Raw genomic sequence first — 14,942 nt, 5'->3', positions numbered from 1 at the left:
CCTCTCTGTTTCACACCCTTCCTCTCTGAGAGCAAAACTCTTCTCCTCTGCCTGCAAAGATCACATGCTCTCCCAGGCAAGCTGCTGTTGATACTTTGTTGCTCCTCTGCAAAAAGCATTCTGCAAAAGTCCTGCAAAGATTCTGAGTTTTAAAATGTTTGTATGCAACCTACTCTAACAATTCCTCGCAAACCACCTCTAAATACTCTGTCACAGTTGTAACATATTCAAATTGACGATATTCTGGAAATCTCAAGTTCATTCCTATTTTTTCCTTCAAACATGACCGTAATTGATAAAATGCATGTTTATGAATGTTATAAGATTTCATGCCAGTAAATATGCAGATGCTGGGGTCTAGTGTAGTAATGGTGGATAAACTCTGCAGGTCATGCAGCATCCATGGAAAGCAAAAGGCAGTTGACGTTTCAAGCCTGAGTCCTTTTTTTAAAATTAATTTTTAATTTTTCACACTATGAACCATATCAACCAAACTATGTACAAATGTTTCTCATTAAATTTACACAGTGGTCTTTTCTCCCCCTTTTTTACCCCTTTCCCTTCATCCCCTCTACCCACCCCCCTCCAAATCCCATAAATGTTCAACATATACAATACAATAAAACCATAAAACAATATCTTCACACAAAGGAAAATAAACAAGAAAAATGCATCATCTATTTATTACACACTGAATCTAGTAGTTTTGTCTTCTTATCATTTTCATTCTCATTTTAGGGGGATGGAGGTCGTAGGCAAGCTCACTCTGATATGTTCCATGTATGGTTCCCAAAATTTTTCAAACATTGCGACTTTATTTTTTAAATTATGTTATTTTTTCCAATGGAATACATTTATTAATTTCTATGTACCATTGCTGTATACTCATGCTCTCTTCCATTTTCCAAGTTGACATTATACATTCTTTTTCTACTGCTATGTCTATCATAATGAATCTTTTTTGCACTTTATCCAATTGGAGGCCTAATTCTCTACTTCTTATGTTACTTAAAAGAAATATCTCTGGTTTTTTTGGTATGTTATTTTTTGTAATTTTATTCAGTGTCTTCCCAAAATGTATTTACTTTTGTACATGCCCAAGTTGCATGTAATGTTGTTCCCATTTCCTTCTTACAGTGAAAACAACTATCCGATAATGTTGAATCCCATTTTTTACAATTTTTGAGGGGTAATATATACCCCGTGTTACCAATTATACTGTATCATGCATAACCTTGTGTTTATTGTATTCTTCATAATTCCAGAACATAACTTTTCGCATACTTCATTTTTTATCTTTATGTTTAGATCCTTTTCCCATTTCTGCTTAGGTTTATAGTTTATTTCATTTTCCTTATCTTGCAACTTAATGTACATGTTGGTTATAAATCTTTTAATTATCATTGTGTCCGTAATCACGTATTCAAAGCTGATTCCTTCAGGTAATCTCAAGCTGTTTCCCAATTTATCCTTTAAATAAGCTTTCAATTGATGATATGCAAACATTGTACCATGAGATATTCCATATTTGTACTTCATCTGTTCAAATGTTAATAAATTATTTCCCAAAAAACAATTTTCTATTCTTTTGATTCCTTTTCTCTCCCATTCTTTAAAGGAAAGGTTGTCTAATATAAAAGGGATTAGCAGATTTTTCATCAATGGTAATTTTGGTATTTGATAATTCGTTTTTTTTTTCCTTTGTAAATGGATCTTCTTCCATGTATTAAGTAAATGATGCAGTACTGGTGAGTTTTTATATTACACCAGCTTTTCATCCCACTTATAAAGTATATGTTCCAGTACCTTTTCCCCTATTTTATCTAGTTCTACCTTAGTCCTGTCTGGTTTTTCCCTTGATTGGTAAAACTCTGATAAATACATTAATTGTGCGGCTCTATAATAATTTCTAAAATTTGGTAACTGCAAACCACCTTGATTATACCTTTCTGCTAATTTATCTAATGCTACCCTTGGATTCCTCCCTTTCCACAAGAATTTCCTTATTATTCTCTTTCGTTCCTTAAAGAATTTTTCTGTTAAAGGAGTTGGTAATGTTTGAAGTAAGTATTGTATCCTTGGGAACACTTTCATTTTAATGCAGTTTACTCTCCCTATCATCGTTAGTGGTAATTCTTTCCAATGTTCTAAATCTTCCTGCAATTTCTTTATTAGTGGCTGATAATTTAGTTTGTACAAGTGGCTTAAGTTATTATCTAACGTGATCGCTAGGTATCGGATTGCTTGTGCTTGCCATTTAAATGGTGATTCTTTTTAAAATTCTGTTTAGTCTGCGTTACTCATTGGCATCACTTCACTTTTATTTGCGTTGATCTTGTACCCCAATATTTCTCCATATTCCTTCAATTTCTTATGTAATTCTTTTACTGATACCTCTGGTTCTTTTAGGTATATTATGATGTCATTTGCAAATAAGCTGATTTTATACTCATTCACCTTTATTTTTATTATCCCTTTTATTTTATTTTCTATTCTTATCAGTTCTGCCAAAGGTTCTATTGCTAAGGCGAACAATGAAGGGAATAGTGGACGTCCCTGTCCAGTTGACCTACTTAATTTAAAGTGATTCGATACATATCCATTTACTGTTACCTTCGCCAACGGTCCATTATATAATGCTTTAATCCAATTTATATATTTTTCTAGTAGATTGAACTTCTGTAATACTTTAAATAAGTAATTGCACTCTACTCTGTCAAAGGCTTTTTCTGCATCTAGAGCAACAGCCACTGTTGGTTTCTTATTTCCTTGAATTGCGTGGATTAGATTAATAAGTTTGCAGACATTGTCCGCTGTTCGTCTTTTCTTAATAAATCCAGTTTGATCTTGTTTTACCTTTTTAGGTACACATCGGCCAATCTGTTTGCTAATAATTTCGCTATTATCTTATAGTCTGAGTTAAGTAGAGATATTGGTCTATATGATTCTGGTGTTAATGGATCCTTTCCCGTCTTTGGTATTACTATAATTATTGCTGTCTTACATGAATTGGGCAAGTTTTGTGTTTCTTCTATCTGGTTCATTACTTCCAGGAGAGGAGGAATTAATAACTCTTTAAATGTTTTGTAAAATTCTTTTGGAAATCCATCTTCTCCTGGTGTTTTATTGTTCGGCAGCTTTTTTAATATATCTTGTACTTCCTCTAATTCAAATGGTTTTATTAATTTGTTTTGTTCCTCTTCTTGCAATTTCGGCAGTTCAATTTTAGCTAAAAATTCCTCTATTTTATCATCTTTCCCCTCATTCTCAGTTTGATACAATTGTTCATAAAATTACTTAAAATTTTCATTAATTTCTGTTGGGTTATATGTAATTTGTTTGTCCTTTTTCCTTGATGCCAGTATCGTTCTTTTAGCTTGTTCAGTTTTAAGTTGACAGGCTAATATTTTATGTGTTTTTTCTCCCAGTTCATAATATATTTGCTTTGTTTTCATGATGTTCTTCTCCACCTTGTACGTTTGTAATGTTTCGTATTTAATTTTTTTGTCTGCCAGTTCTCTCCTTTTTGTTATATCATCCCTTTTTACTAATTCCTTTTCTGTACTTACTATCTCCCTTTCCAACTGCTCTATTTCCTGATTGTAATCCTTTTTCATCTTAGTCACATAACTTATGATCTGCCCTCTAATGAAGGCTTTCATTGCATCCCATAATATAAATTTGTCTTTCTCTGATTCCGTATTTATTTCAAAATACATTTTAATTTGGCGTTCAATAAATTCTCTAAATTCCTGTCTTTTAAGTAGCATGGAGTTTAATCTCCATCTGTATGTTCTTGGTGGGATATCCTCCAGTTCTATTGCTAATAATAGGGGTGAATGATCTGATAGTAGTCTAGCTTTATATTCAGTTTTCCTAACTCTCCCTTGAATATGGGCTGACAACAAAAACATCAATCCTTGAGTAAGTTTTGTGCCTACTCGAATAATATGAAAATTGCTCTCTCTTGGGTGTTGCCTCCTCCATATATCCTTAAGTTTCATTTCCTGCATTGATTTAACCATAAATTTGGCTACTTTATTTTTACTTGTCTTTTGACCAGTTTTATCCAACATTGGGTCCAAATTAAGGTTAAAATCCCCTCCTATCAATATATTTCCTTGTGTGTCCGCAATCTTCAAAACAATATCCTGCATAAACTTTTGATCCTCCTCGTGAGGCAAATTCCAAAATTCTGAGTATATCTGACCCTTTATCATTGCATACCTCCCTGCCGGATATTTAAATTTCCTCGTCTATTTTGATTGGTACATTTTTGTTAACTAGTATGGCTACACCTTTAGTTTTGAATTATAGGATGCTGCCGTAACGTGTCCTACCCAGTCTCTCTTTAGTTTATTATGTTCCGCTTCAGTTAGATGTATTTCCTGCACAAATGCTCTATCTATTTTTTCCTTCTTCAATAAATTTAGTAGCCTCTTCCTTTTAATTTGGTTATGTATTCCATTAATGTTTATAGTCATATAGTTCAACATAGCCATCTTATATCTTTCATACACCTCTTTTCCACCTCTTCGCCATTTCCTCATTTTTCCCCATTTTCATCTCTTAGTTTTCTCTTTTTATACTTATTGTACGACAACACATTTAAGGCATAAAGTACCCCAGCAGTTCCCAAATCCACTAATACCTTAACCCCAAAAGATCCCCCCCTCTCTGAGTTGCCCCATATCCCTTACCGGGCAACCACAACTCCCCTTTTCATTTGGATTGAGATCTTGTTCGCAGCGTCAACTGATTTTGCAGTGACGGTTATTCCCCCTCTACCCAGCCCTCTCTAGAAAACATTTTTTAATCACATATAACAAAGCTCTCTCTCTTCTTTTTCCTCCCTTACTCCCTTCCTTCCCTTCTCTTTTTCCTCTAGTTCTTTACATATACATCTTTATATATACTTTATCACCATTCTTCATTCTTGTTGCATCTCTTCATCTCTTTTCCTGTCCTGCAAACGTTCTGCGAATTCTTATGCTTTCTCTGGATCCAAGAACAGTCTGTTTTGCTCCCCATGTATAAATATTTTAAGCACGGCTGGATGTCTTAGTATGAATTTGTAACCTTTTTTTCATAAAATCAATTTCGCTGTATTAAACTCCTTCCTCCTCTTTAAGAGTTCAAAACTTGTCTGGGTAAAAAAATATTTTTTGACCCTTGTATTCCAATGGTTTATTCTCTAACGTTATTCCTTGGCCATTCCAGTATATTTTCTCTTGTTGTGTATCTCAAAAATTTTACTAAAATGGATCTTGGTTTTTGATGTGCCTGTGGTTTCAGAGCTAATGCTCTGTGTGCCCTTTCTATTTCCATTTCTTCCTGCATTTCTGTCATTCCCAGGACCTTCGGGATCCGACCTTTTATAAATTCCTTCATGTCTGTGCCTTCTTCACCCTCCTTCAGGCCCACTATTTTTATGTTGTTTCGCCTACTATAATTTTCCAACGTACCAATTTTTTGAGCTAGCAACTCTTGTGTCTCTTTAATTTTTTTTTGTCACTTTCTTCCAATTTTTCTCTTGTCATTTACTTCCATGTCTACAGCCGTTTCCCGCTCTTCCACATCTCTACTCTTTTCCCTATTTCTGTCATTACCAGTTCTAACCTTTGCATTTTATCTTCTGTTCTTTTCATTTTCCTTTTAATTGCATTAAACTCTAATGACAACCATTCTTTTAGTGATCTCATTTGTTCTTCAAAAAAGACTTTATCTATATTCTGTTCATCAGTTTTACCTTTTAGTTCTCTTTGTCCATCAGTTTTATTTTTCTGTTAAGATCTTGGTCTTCTTCCTCTTCTGTGTCTGTATCTGTGTTTGTGTCTTCTTCTCTTCTTTGTGTCTGTGTCTCTGTTGTTTGTATCTCTTTGTTGGGCCTCTTCTTGCTAGGCCTCTTCTTGCTGGTCCTCCCCTCCTGGGCTGCTCGTCTGTTGTGCTTCCTGATGTTGGTCTTGTCGGTCATCCCTATTTCCCACATCTGCTTCATCGCCTTCCTCATCTTCCTGCTGAGCGCCCTGGTGTCGGGCTTCCCTTAGCTGTTCGCTCTGTGACAGCCCGCTCCTCTGCTGAGCCCCCCTCCCACCGGTGTCCTCTTTCTCCTTTGATTGCGCACTTTTTGGCTCCGGCTGGTGGGTCGTGACTCCGCAGGGCAGGCACTGACCTCGAGGGTTGGGCGCTCCTCACCACCACAGCGTCCTTTTCCTTTGTGCAGGTAAGGCCTTCTTCTTTCTTCTCCGGCGACTTTTCTACTTTTTTTTCCAGTTTTTACTTTCTCCTTCTTGGAAGCCATCTTCTTTCTCTTCTCTGTATCATTATCTTCTATTTCTTATATTTTATTTTTGTTATGCTTTGCTTTTTCCTAACTTTTTTCCTATTTTCCTGGAGAGGGCTGGTTTTCTCAACTGGCCACTACTCCATCACGTGACTCCTTCCAAGCCGGAGTCCTTCTTCAGGACCTTTTGCTTTCCATGGATGCTACATGATCTGCAGAGTTTCTCTAGCATTTTTGTGTACTCTTTTAGTGATCCATAGTGGCAGTGAGAAGTGTGAAAATTTCCTCACGGGCAGCTTTTTTTTAAGATCACTCTGGTGCGCTGTTAGACAGAACCAGACACACACAAGGTAAAGCCTGTACAACAGGCTTTAATCAACAAAGACTTCCACAGAGCCAGGCTGGCTGTTGCTGCAGTCACTCTGAGTGAGACTTTGGAGGGCGGCACAGACTTATATCCCAGAGGGTGATTGACACCCAACCGGGTGGGGCTTGATCCGTTCAGGTCGACTGATTGACAGCCGGCCAGGTGTTGTCCTGTCCCCTTTACACTCCTGCAGGTACAGAGGTTGCCCCCTGCAGTAGGCCGGCGGTGAACCACCACACACTCATACAAATTAAAAGTGAATTTTTTTAAGACAAGTGAATTCTGCAATACGTTGAATGGGTTTGCTAACTTTTCGGGTGCCCAATTTTTTTTAACTTTAGTCTGTAAGCCTTGTAACATATTTCGATTATGTTACAAAATTAATTTTTAATGAAGTTGAAATTATGAATTAAAATAATCAATATTCCAGTTTTTTATTTTAAATTATTATTAAGAAAATGTTATTTTTTAGTAACTAAAATTTGTTTCTTAGATGCTACGTGCGAGCCCTTACATTGATGTCTTCATCTGCTAATCTGTGGTGTGACCTTGGCGTGAATTATTACCGACAGGCACAGCATTTAGCTACCACAGGAGAAGAAAATACGGTGCATGAGTTACTGGAAAAATCACTGCAGGTAAAAAAAAGTGACAAACCAAATTACAGGAATTAAAAGTATTCAAGTGAGATTCCAATTTTTAAAATTTTGTGGCAGTCATTTGACTTTACTGCCATTGTTTCTCTATATGAATTTGATTGGACACTATGATTTCCACTGTACTGCTTCCAATCATTCAGGTTTTATTTACACAATATGGATCATGCACTAGTTGGAGCTACATACATAAGAATTTACTCTTTAGCTTATTACATTATCATACAGTTACAAAAACTGCAATAAGTTCCTGGGTATTTGCGTTGCGGAAAAATTCTCCTAGGGCCAATACATCAATGCAATTGTGAGGAGCACATACCGAGACCTCTACTTTCTAAGGTGTTTATGGAGATCTAACATGCTTATTTGTAACATGATACCTAATACAATGAGAAGGGTTATCTCCAGCATTAAATACAAAGAAGAGGATTGCTATGAAAGGGAAGATGTATGCATTAGCACCAAGCAAAGGCAGCATGAGAGGTTCACTCAGGAGCCTGACAGCTGCAGGAAAGAAATTGCCTGTAAGTCTGTTGGTACATGCTTTCACACACTTGAGCCTTGTCCCTGATGGGAGGAGTGTGGTGGGTCTTTCAGTAGATTGGCAGTCTTTCCGAGGTAGCAGATGTTGTTGATGGAGTCCATGGAGTGGAGGGAAGTTTTTGTTCTGACCTGCAGGTACTCTGTCCAATAATTTATTTCCACTTGAGCAGTGTAGCTCCCATTCCTTCCTGTGATGTATCCAGTAAGCATTTTTACGATGGTGTATCTGTAGAAGTTGAGGGACAAAGAGGTCATGCTGAACTTAAGACCATAAAACTTGGGATAAAACTTAGGCTATTCAGCCTATCAAATTTGTGCTGTTATGGAAATCATGGTTGATACATTTTTCCTTTCAATCTCATTCTTCTACCTTTTCCTCATAACCTTTAATGCCCTTACTAATTAATAACCTTATCAACCTCTACTTTAAATATACTCAGTGACTTGGCTTCCAGGCCTGTCTGTGGCAATTAATTCCATAGATTCACCACCTTCTAGCTGAAGAAACTTCTCATCTCTGTTCTCAAGAGATGTCCTTTTAATTTGAAGCTGTGCTAACTGGTCTTGGTCTCCCACTAATGGGAGCATCTTCTGCACATCCATTCTATCTCGCTCTTTCTATATTCAGAATGCTTTGATGAGATCCTCCATCATTCTTCTAAACTTCAGTGAGCACAGGCCTAGAGCCATCAAATGTTCCTCATGTATGGACCTTCCTGCCCCTTGGATCATTCTTGTAAAGCTCCTCTGGATCCTCTCAAATATCATATCCTTCCTTAGATTATAGGCCCAAAACTGTTCATGTAATCCAACCAACGCCTTAGCATTACACTTTGTCTTTATATTCTAGTCCTCTCGAAATGAATGCTAACATTGCATTTTCCTTCCTTTCTACTAACTCAACCTGCAAATGAACCTTTAAGGAATCTTGCAATAGGACTTTGTATCTCCACTTTCTGAATTCTCTCCCGATTTAGAAAATGATCTATCTTTTTTCCATTTTCCAAAGTGCAAGACCATTTTTAGTCTTGGTGTGCTGCTATTTTGATTGTTGTATCAATGTGCTTGTCCCAGGTTAGGTCATTGGAGATATTTATTCCTAACAACTTGAAGCTGTCCATTCTTTTGTCTTCAGCACTGTTTATTTTTTGAATATTTTATTTGTGATTTTCCAAACTTAAACAGTTATCAATATTAATATTGAAAACATCAAAATTGATTGCAGTCTACAATAATTAATTCTGTACATGATTTCTGTAGAGTTCAAGTTTTTCTATTCCCTTCCCTTACCCCCCTCCACACTTAACTCTTAACCAACAACAGTTATACACAATATTCTGGACGTTCATAACAAATGTATGAAACAGATATCAGGGTTTATGGGTTTGTCATGTCACGGCGGCCAGTGGTCAGGCTGTTTTTTTTTTACCAGCCATTTGAGGGGTAGACAGAGAGGGCAAGGTGGCAAGGTATGATGGTCCACACTATAATTGTGCTCCTATGGAAATTGGGTATGGTTGCCAAATTTTCAAGAAAGTGTTGTATTTTTTCTTCAAGTTGTAAGTGATTTTCTCCAGGGGAACATAGGTTTGCATATTTGCACTCGAGCAGGAGTTGGACTTCCAGGTAACTGCTCTGCACTTCATGGCCACTGCCAATTCAATCATTACGAATTGGATTTGGACAGGTACATTGCACGTCTTATGTCCATTATGTTTCCTGACAGGGTCTGTGAGAATTCTTTACCTATGATTTGTTTTTTTCAGGGCTTAGCCCAGTTCCACCCAGAATGGTCTCACCTTGGTACTTGTTCAGGTTTCTAGCACAAACGTTCTTTCGCAATGTCACATCTGAAGCATTGGTCTGATCATTCTGATTTAGATCTGTTCAATTTTTGCGGAGTCAGGTTCAGCTGGTGTTGGAAATTCTATTGTACCAGCCTGTATTGCACATAATAATTGCAGTCATGCTGGTCCGACAGAAGTTATTCCTAAGTCAAACTCCCACCTCTGCCTTGATTTGTGAAGGCCTGATTTAGGCCCTTCCGTCAGGAGCAAGCAATAGATTGCTGAGATGAACTTCAATGTGTCCCCCCTTGGAATCAAGGACTCTGTGTCACTGCACACTGGTAGGACCAAAGTTGTCCTGTAGAAAAGATCTTATCTAAAGGTAACAGTGGAATGTCTTATTTGATAAGTCATTCTTGTTCCTAAGTTGTTCAAATGACATTAGCTATGCCTGCACGTAACAGTCCTCTACTCGCCTGATGCCATCCCAACGCCAGGTGTCCAGGATCTTGTGATCCATCGTCAATGGTATTTATCTATTTGGAGTCAGGGCTGATTTTAGGGACAGCCCCACTTTGATTCCTACATATTGGTTAATTTTATTCCAAATAGAGATTATTTGTTTTACGATGGAGCTGCCTGTTTTCCCAGATAACATTTCGTCATCTCATTTATAAATAAAGTCCTCTCCAACCTTCTCACCTACCACTTGCAGGTCAATTTGTGCCCAGGATGGTACACCTCCCCCCTTGAAGAATGAGGCGATGTATCTCGACTGGGCTGCCCAATAATATATTTTGAAGTCTGGCATTCGTGTTCGCCCAGACTGTAATTCACAGGTCAATTTTTCCATAGAGACCCTGGCTACCTTTCCATTCCATAGAAATGTCCTTATTCATAAAAGCAAATTTTGGAAGAATCCCTGGGGCAACGCCATGGGCAGTGTCTGAAAGAGGTACTGAAGTAATAGCAATACATTTATTTTAACACAGTTGACCTTGCCCACTAACGTTATGGCCAGGGACATCCACTTATTTAAGTCCTCCTCATTTCACCCAAGCCAGGAGGTATAATTTAATTTGTCTAAATTATTCAAATTATTATCTATTCTGACTCCTAGGTATTTGATCCTATTTTGTGGCCACTTTAAATGACTATTTTCTTCATATTGTCTATAATCCCCCTTAGTAAGTGGCAAGATTTCGGTCTTGTCCCAATTGACCTTGTATCTAGGAGATCTTCCCATGGTCTTTCAGAGTAGAGTGCAGCTTGGACAACTTTGTTGGGTCTATCAGATATATCAGTATGTCTGATATGCCATAGACGAGGACCAGTCAAGTATCATTCCAATATTGGGCTTTTATTAACAGATGAAAAGCCACCTCTAAACTGGCCAGTGGGAAAAGGCTCTCCATCTGTTATACCAGTAGGGTGGAGTTTCTCTACAGCCATAGCCAATAGCAAGCAGTCAGTATAATATGCCCCCTCCCCATTACATCATCACAATGTCATCGGCAAATAAATTGATTTTTATGTTCTTCCTGGCCTATTCTAAAACCCTTAATGTCTGGATCCTGGTGGATGGCTTCAACCAGTGGCTCCATGGGTAGTACGAACAGAGCTGGAGAAAGCGGGAACCCTTGTCTGATTGATCTTATCAGTGGGAAAGCTGGAGAAATTTGTCCTTTAGTCACAACTTTTGTCTTGAGTGCCCTTATCCAATTTATAAAAGTTGGCCCTCGCTATATCTTTTCTGTATCCAGGGCCACAGCTAAACCCCTCTCATTTCTGGTTTGTGCCAGATGCATTATACTCAACAATCTGCCAATATTATTCACTGCTTATCTTTTTTGCAAAAGCCCCACTTGATCTTTATTTATTAGTTTTGGCAAATGTTTTACCAATCTATTTGCTTGTATCTTGTCATTTGAGTTTAACAGATGGAATTAGCTAATCTTTGTCTTTTTTAAGGATCGTCGTAATGATTGCTGTCGAATAAGATTCTGGGGGGGTAGGGATCTCCATTGTCTGATCTACCACCTCTATATAGAGAAGCATCAATAAATCCTTAAATTCCTTGTAAAACTCAAGTGGAAACCCATCCTCCCCTGGATCTGTTAACCTGGATCCCCTGGATCTGGCACAGTGAATTCAATGCTTTTCCTATCCTTCTGTGAAGGGAAGATTTATCCCTTCCTGTTCTTCTGGGTCTAAATGACTTCAACATTATTAATGTGGATAGGGCAATGAACTCTGCCCCTCTTCTGGTTGATAATTGCCTTCGTCTTATTGATGCTGAGAGAGAGCATGTTTTCAAATAGTCTATCAAACTTTGACAAGAATACAATTGAAAGCATACTGATTGCATTATGGATTGGTTTGGAAACTCGAGAGCACTTGGAATAAGAATTAAGCCATTCTTCTGCCCAGGAATACAGAAGGCTGCAGAAAATGCCCATCATGGACATTGGCCTCTCATTCGTTATCGATACTGACATGAGACACTGCCTCAAGAAGGTAGCCAACATCATAAAAGATCCCTATCACTTAGTCATCCTCACTTCTCACTGTTACCTTTAGGCAGAAGGCACAGAAGCCTGAAGTCAGCACTCTAGGTTCAAGAACAGTTTTTCCAACCACCATCATACTCCTGATCTTTCCTGAATCACTCAAACCATGATACTACTACGAGACCACCAAAAGAGTGATCTGCACTCCTGGCTAACTGTGAATATTTATTATTACCAACCTTACTCATAATTTTATTAACTTAATCAAGTTACCCCTCAGCTTTTGGTGCCCTAGAGAAAATAACCCAAGTTGGTCCAAGCTCTCCATGTAACTCGTGCCCTCTAATCCAGGTAACATCCTGGTAATTCTCCTCTGTACCCTTTCCAAAGTCTCCACAACTTTCATGCAATGCGGCAACCAGAAATGCACACAATAATCCAAGTGCAGCCTGACCAAAGCATGATATGCAGGTGCTCCTCAACTTACGATGGGGTTACATTCTGGCATCGTAAGTTGAAAAAGCATACTGCACCTACCGTTTTTTTATAAATTAAATTTTGAATACCTTTATTCCACACTGACAAAACCATCACTACAGAGAATGCGAGCATGGTTGAGTCAGCATCACAAAAGATTTTGCTGTATGATACTCTCGCACAGTGCTGGCAGGTGCTGGCATCATCTAGCATCACGAGAGAATAGTGTACCACATATGGCAAGTGTGGGAGCAGATCAGAATTCAAAATTGAAAGTATAGATTCGATCCATTGTTAAGTAGAGGAGCACCTGTAGCTATAACATGCCTTCCTTACTTTTATTCTCAATGCTCTGCCCAATCATGACATCCATACCACATGCTTTCTTTACTACCCAATTTATTTACATAGCCAAAGGAACTATGAACATGAAACCCCAGATTCCTCTGCATGTCAATCCTTTTAAGACTTCTGCCATTTATAGTCAGCGTTCCCCTTGCATATAAGCTCCCACAGTGCAACACCTCACATTTGCCTGGATTAAAATCCATCTGCTATTTCTCTTCCCATATCTGCAACTAATCTATATCCTGTTGTATTTTTTGATGATCCTCTCCACTGTCCACAGCTCCATCAATCTTGTTGTCCTCTGAAAATTTACTCACCTATTTTTGTCATTGTTTTATATACAACAGAGGATCCTATACCCATCCTTGTGGAACACCACTGGTCATGGGGCTCCAGTCTAGAAAACAGCCTTTTACCTCTGGCCTTTGTCTTCTATGGGCCAAGCAATTCCATATCTAAATTTTCAATTCACCACTGATCCCATACATCTGCTCCTTCTGAATCTACCTATCATAAAGGAACGTAATAATTTAGACATGCACGGAAACAGGCTCTTCCAGCCCATGAGCCCATGCTTCCCAAATATCCCAATTAACCTACAAGATGTGTACATTTTGAAGGGTGGGAGGACACCAGAAACCTACGCAGGCATGAGGAGAATGAACAAACTCCTTTCAGACTGCACCGAATTTGAATCCAGGTTTGCTGGTGCTGTAATAGTGTTGTACAAACTTGTCAAATGTCTTGCGAAAGTGCATGTAAACAACATCCACTGCCCTCCCTTTGTTAATGACCTTTGTCACAACCTCAAAACTCTTAGCAAATTTGTAAGATGTGAATTGTCCCATGCAAAGCCATGCTGGCTGTCCCTAATCTGATCATGATTAACAAATATGTGTAAATCCTATCTCTAATGTGTAAATGAATATACAATGGTTTCCATTACACTCAGCAGTGTGTAATTTCCTGGATTATCACTATTTTGTTTTTGAACATTGACTATTCTACTGTTTCCTGCAACCTCGCCTGTTAATATTGAGGATATAGAAATCTTTGTCAAGGCCCCAGCAATCTCCTCGCTTCTTTCAATATCTGTAGAGATCCCATTGGACCCCACCCTTTTTCCAAACAAAGAGTACTACATCTTTCTTGGTCTCAAAATATCCCAACAAGCTAGCATTCTCCATATTGTGCTCCTCATCAGTGTCCTCCTTGTACCTCCCCTTGGTGAATTGATGCAATTCCTCAGTACCTCACTCACTTCCTCTGCCTCCAAGCATAAATTACTTTCTTTGTCCTTGCATGGTCCTAGCCTTTCCCCAGTCATCATATTGTTTAATAAGAATAGAAAATGCCTTGTGATTCTCCAATCCTACTCACCAAGGACATTTCATGGCCTCTCTGGTCTTCCTAATGCCCTTATTGAGCTCTTTCCTGCAATCCTTGTATTCCTCCAGGGCTTTAGCATCGTAAACCTTCTCATGTTTCCTTTTTCTTTTGTCATGGTGCATTGCTTTTCTAGTCTTCTACATTTCCCTTGCTTTGCCATCCCTGATTTCCTTACACTGGAATGTGCCAGTCCTGGGTTCTAATTAGCTTGTCTTTAACCGACACCCACATATCATTTGTAGACTTGCCTGATGACAGCTGATCCCCCACAGGTTCTGCTCCCGATAATGTGCTTTGCCCAATTTAGTATTTTTCCACAGGATCTAGGCTGACCCTTAAGTGTAACAATCGTGAAACTTTAGCATTTATGATAACTTCACAAAATGCTCTCTGACTAAAACTCTCATCACCTGGCCAATCTTATGTTGCTTAAAGTAACCTTCTCGATGCCCCTAACAAATTCTGCCCCATCTGAGCTTCTGCCACTAAAGACATCCCGGTCAATAGTTTAGCAATTAAAGACTCACACCATGACAGGCCTGTTAGTTTTCCACCTTTCCATCATCTGGCTATGCATCTTTT

General features: G+C 38.3%; 1 protein-coding gene across 3 annotated transcripts in view; it reads left to right on the top strand.

Annotated features, from left to right (window-relative positions):
* Window positions 1-14,942, top strand: part of skic3 (SKI3 subunit of superkiller complex) — a 148,027-nt gene that overhangs the window by 85,125 nt on the left and 47,960 nt on the right. For all 3 annotated transcript variants that reach the window (XM_069891764.1, XM_069891773.1, XM_069891783.1), the window contains one exon: window positions 7,144-7,288. In XM_069891764.1, the coding sequence (XP_069747865.1) occupies window positions 7,144-7,288 (145 nt within the window). The remainder of the gene's footprint in view (window positions 1-7,143; window positions 7,289-14,942) is intronic.

This window comes from Narcine bancroftii, chromosome 1, assembly GCF_036971445.1.
Source record: "Narcine bancroftii isolate sNarBan1 chromosome 1, sNarBan1.hap1, whole genome shotgun sequence".
NCBI lineage: Eukaryota > Metazoa > Chordata > Chondrichthyes > Torpediniformes > Narcinidae > Narcine > Narcine bancroftii.
The sequence above is the reverse complement of the archived record's forward strand: the minus strand, read 5'-3'. Positions and strand labels throughout refer to the sequence as shown.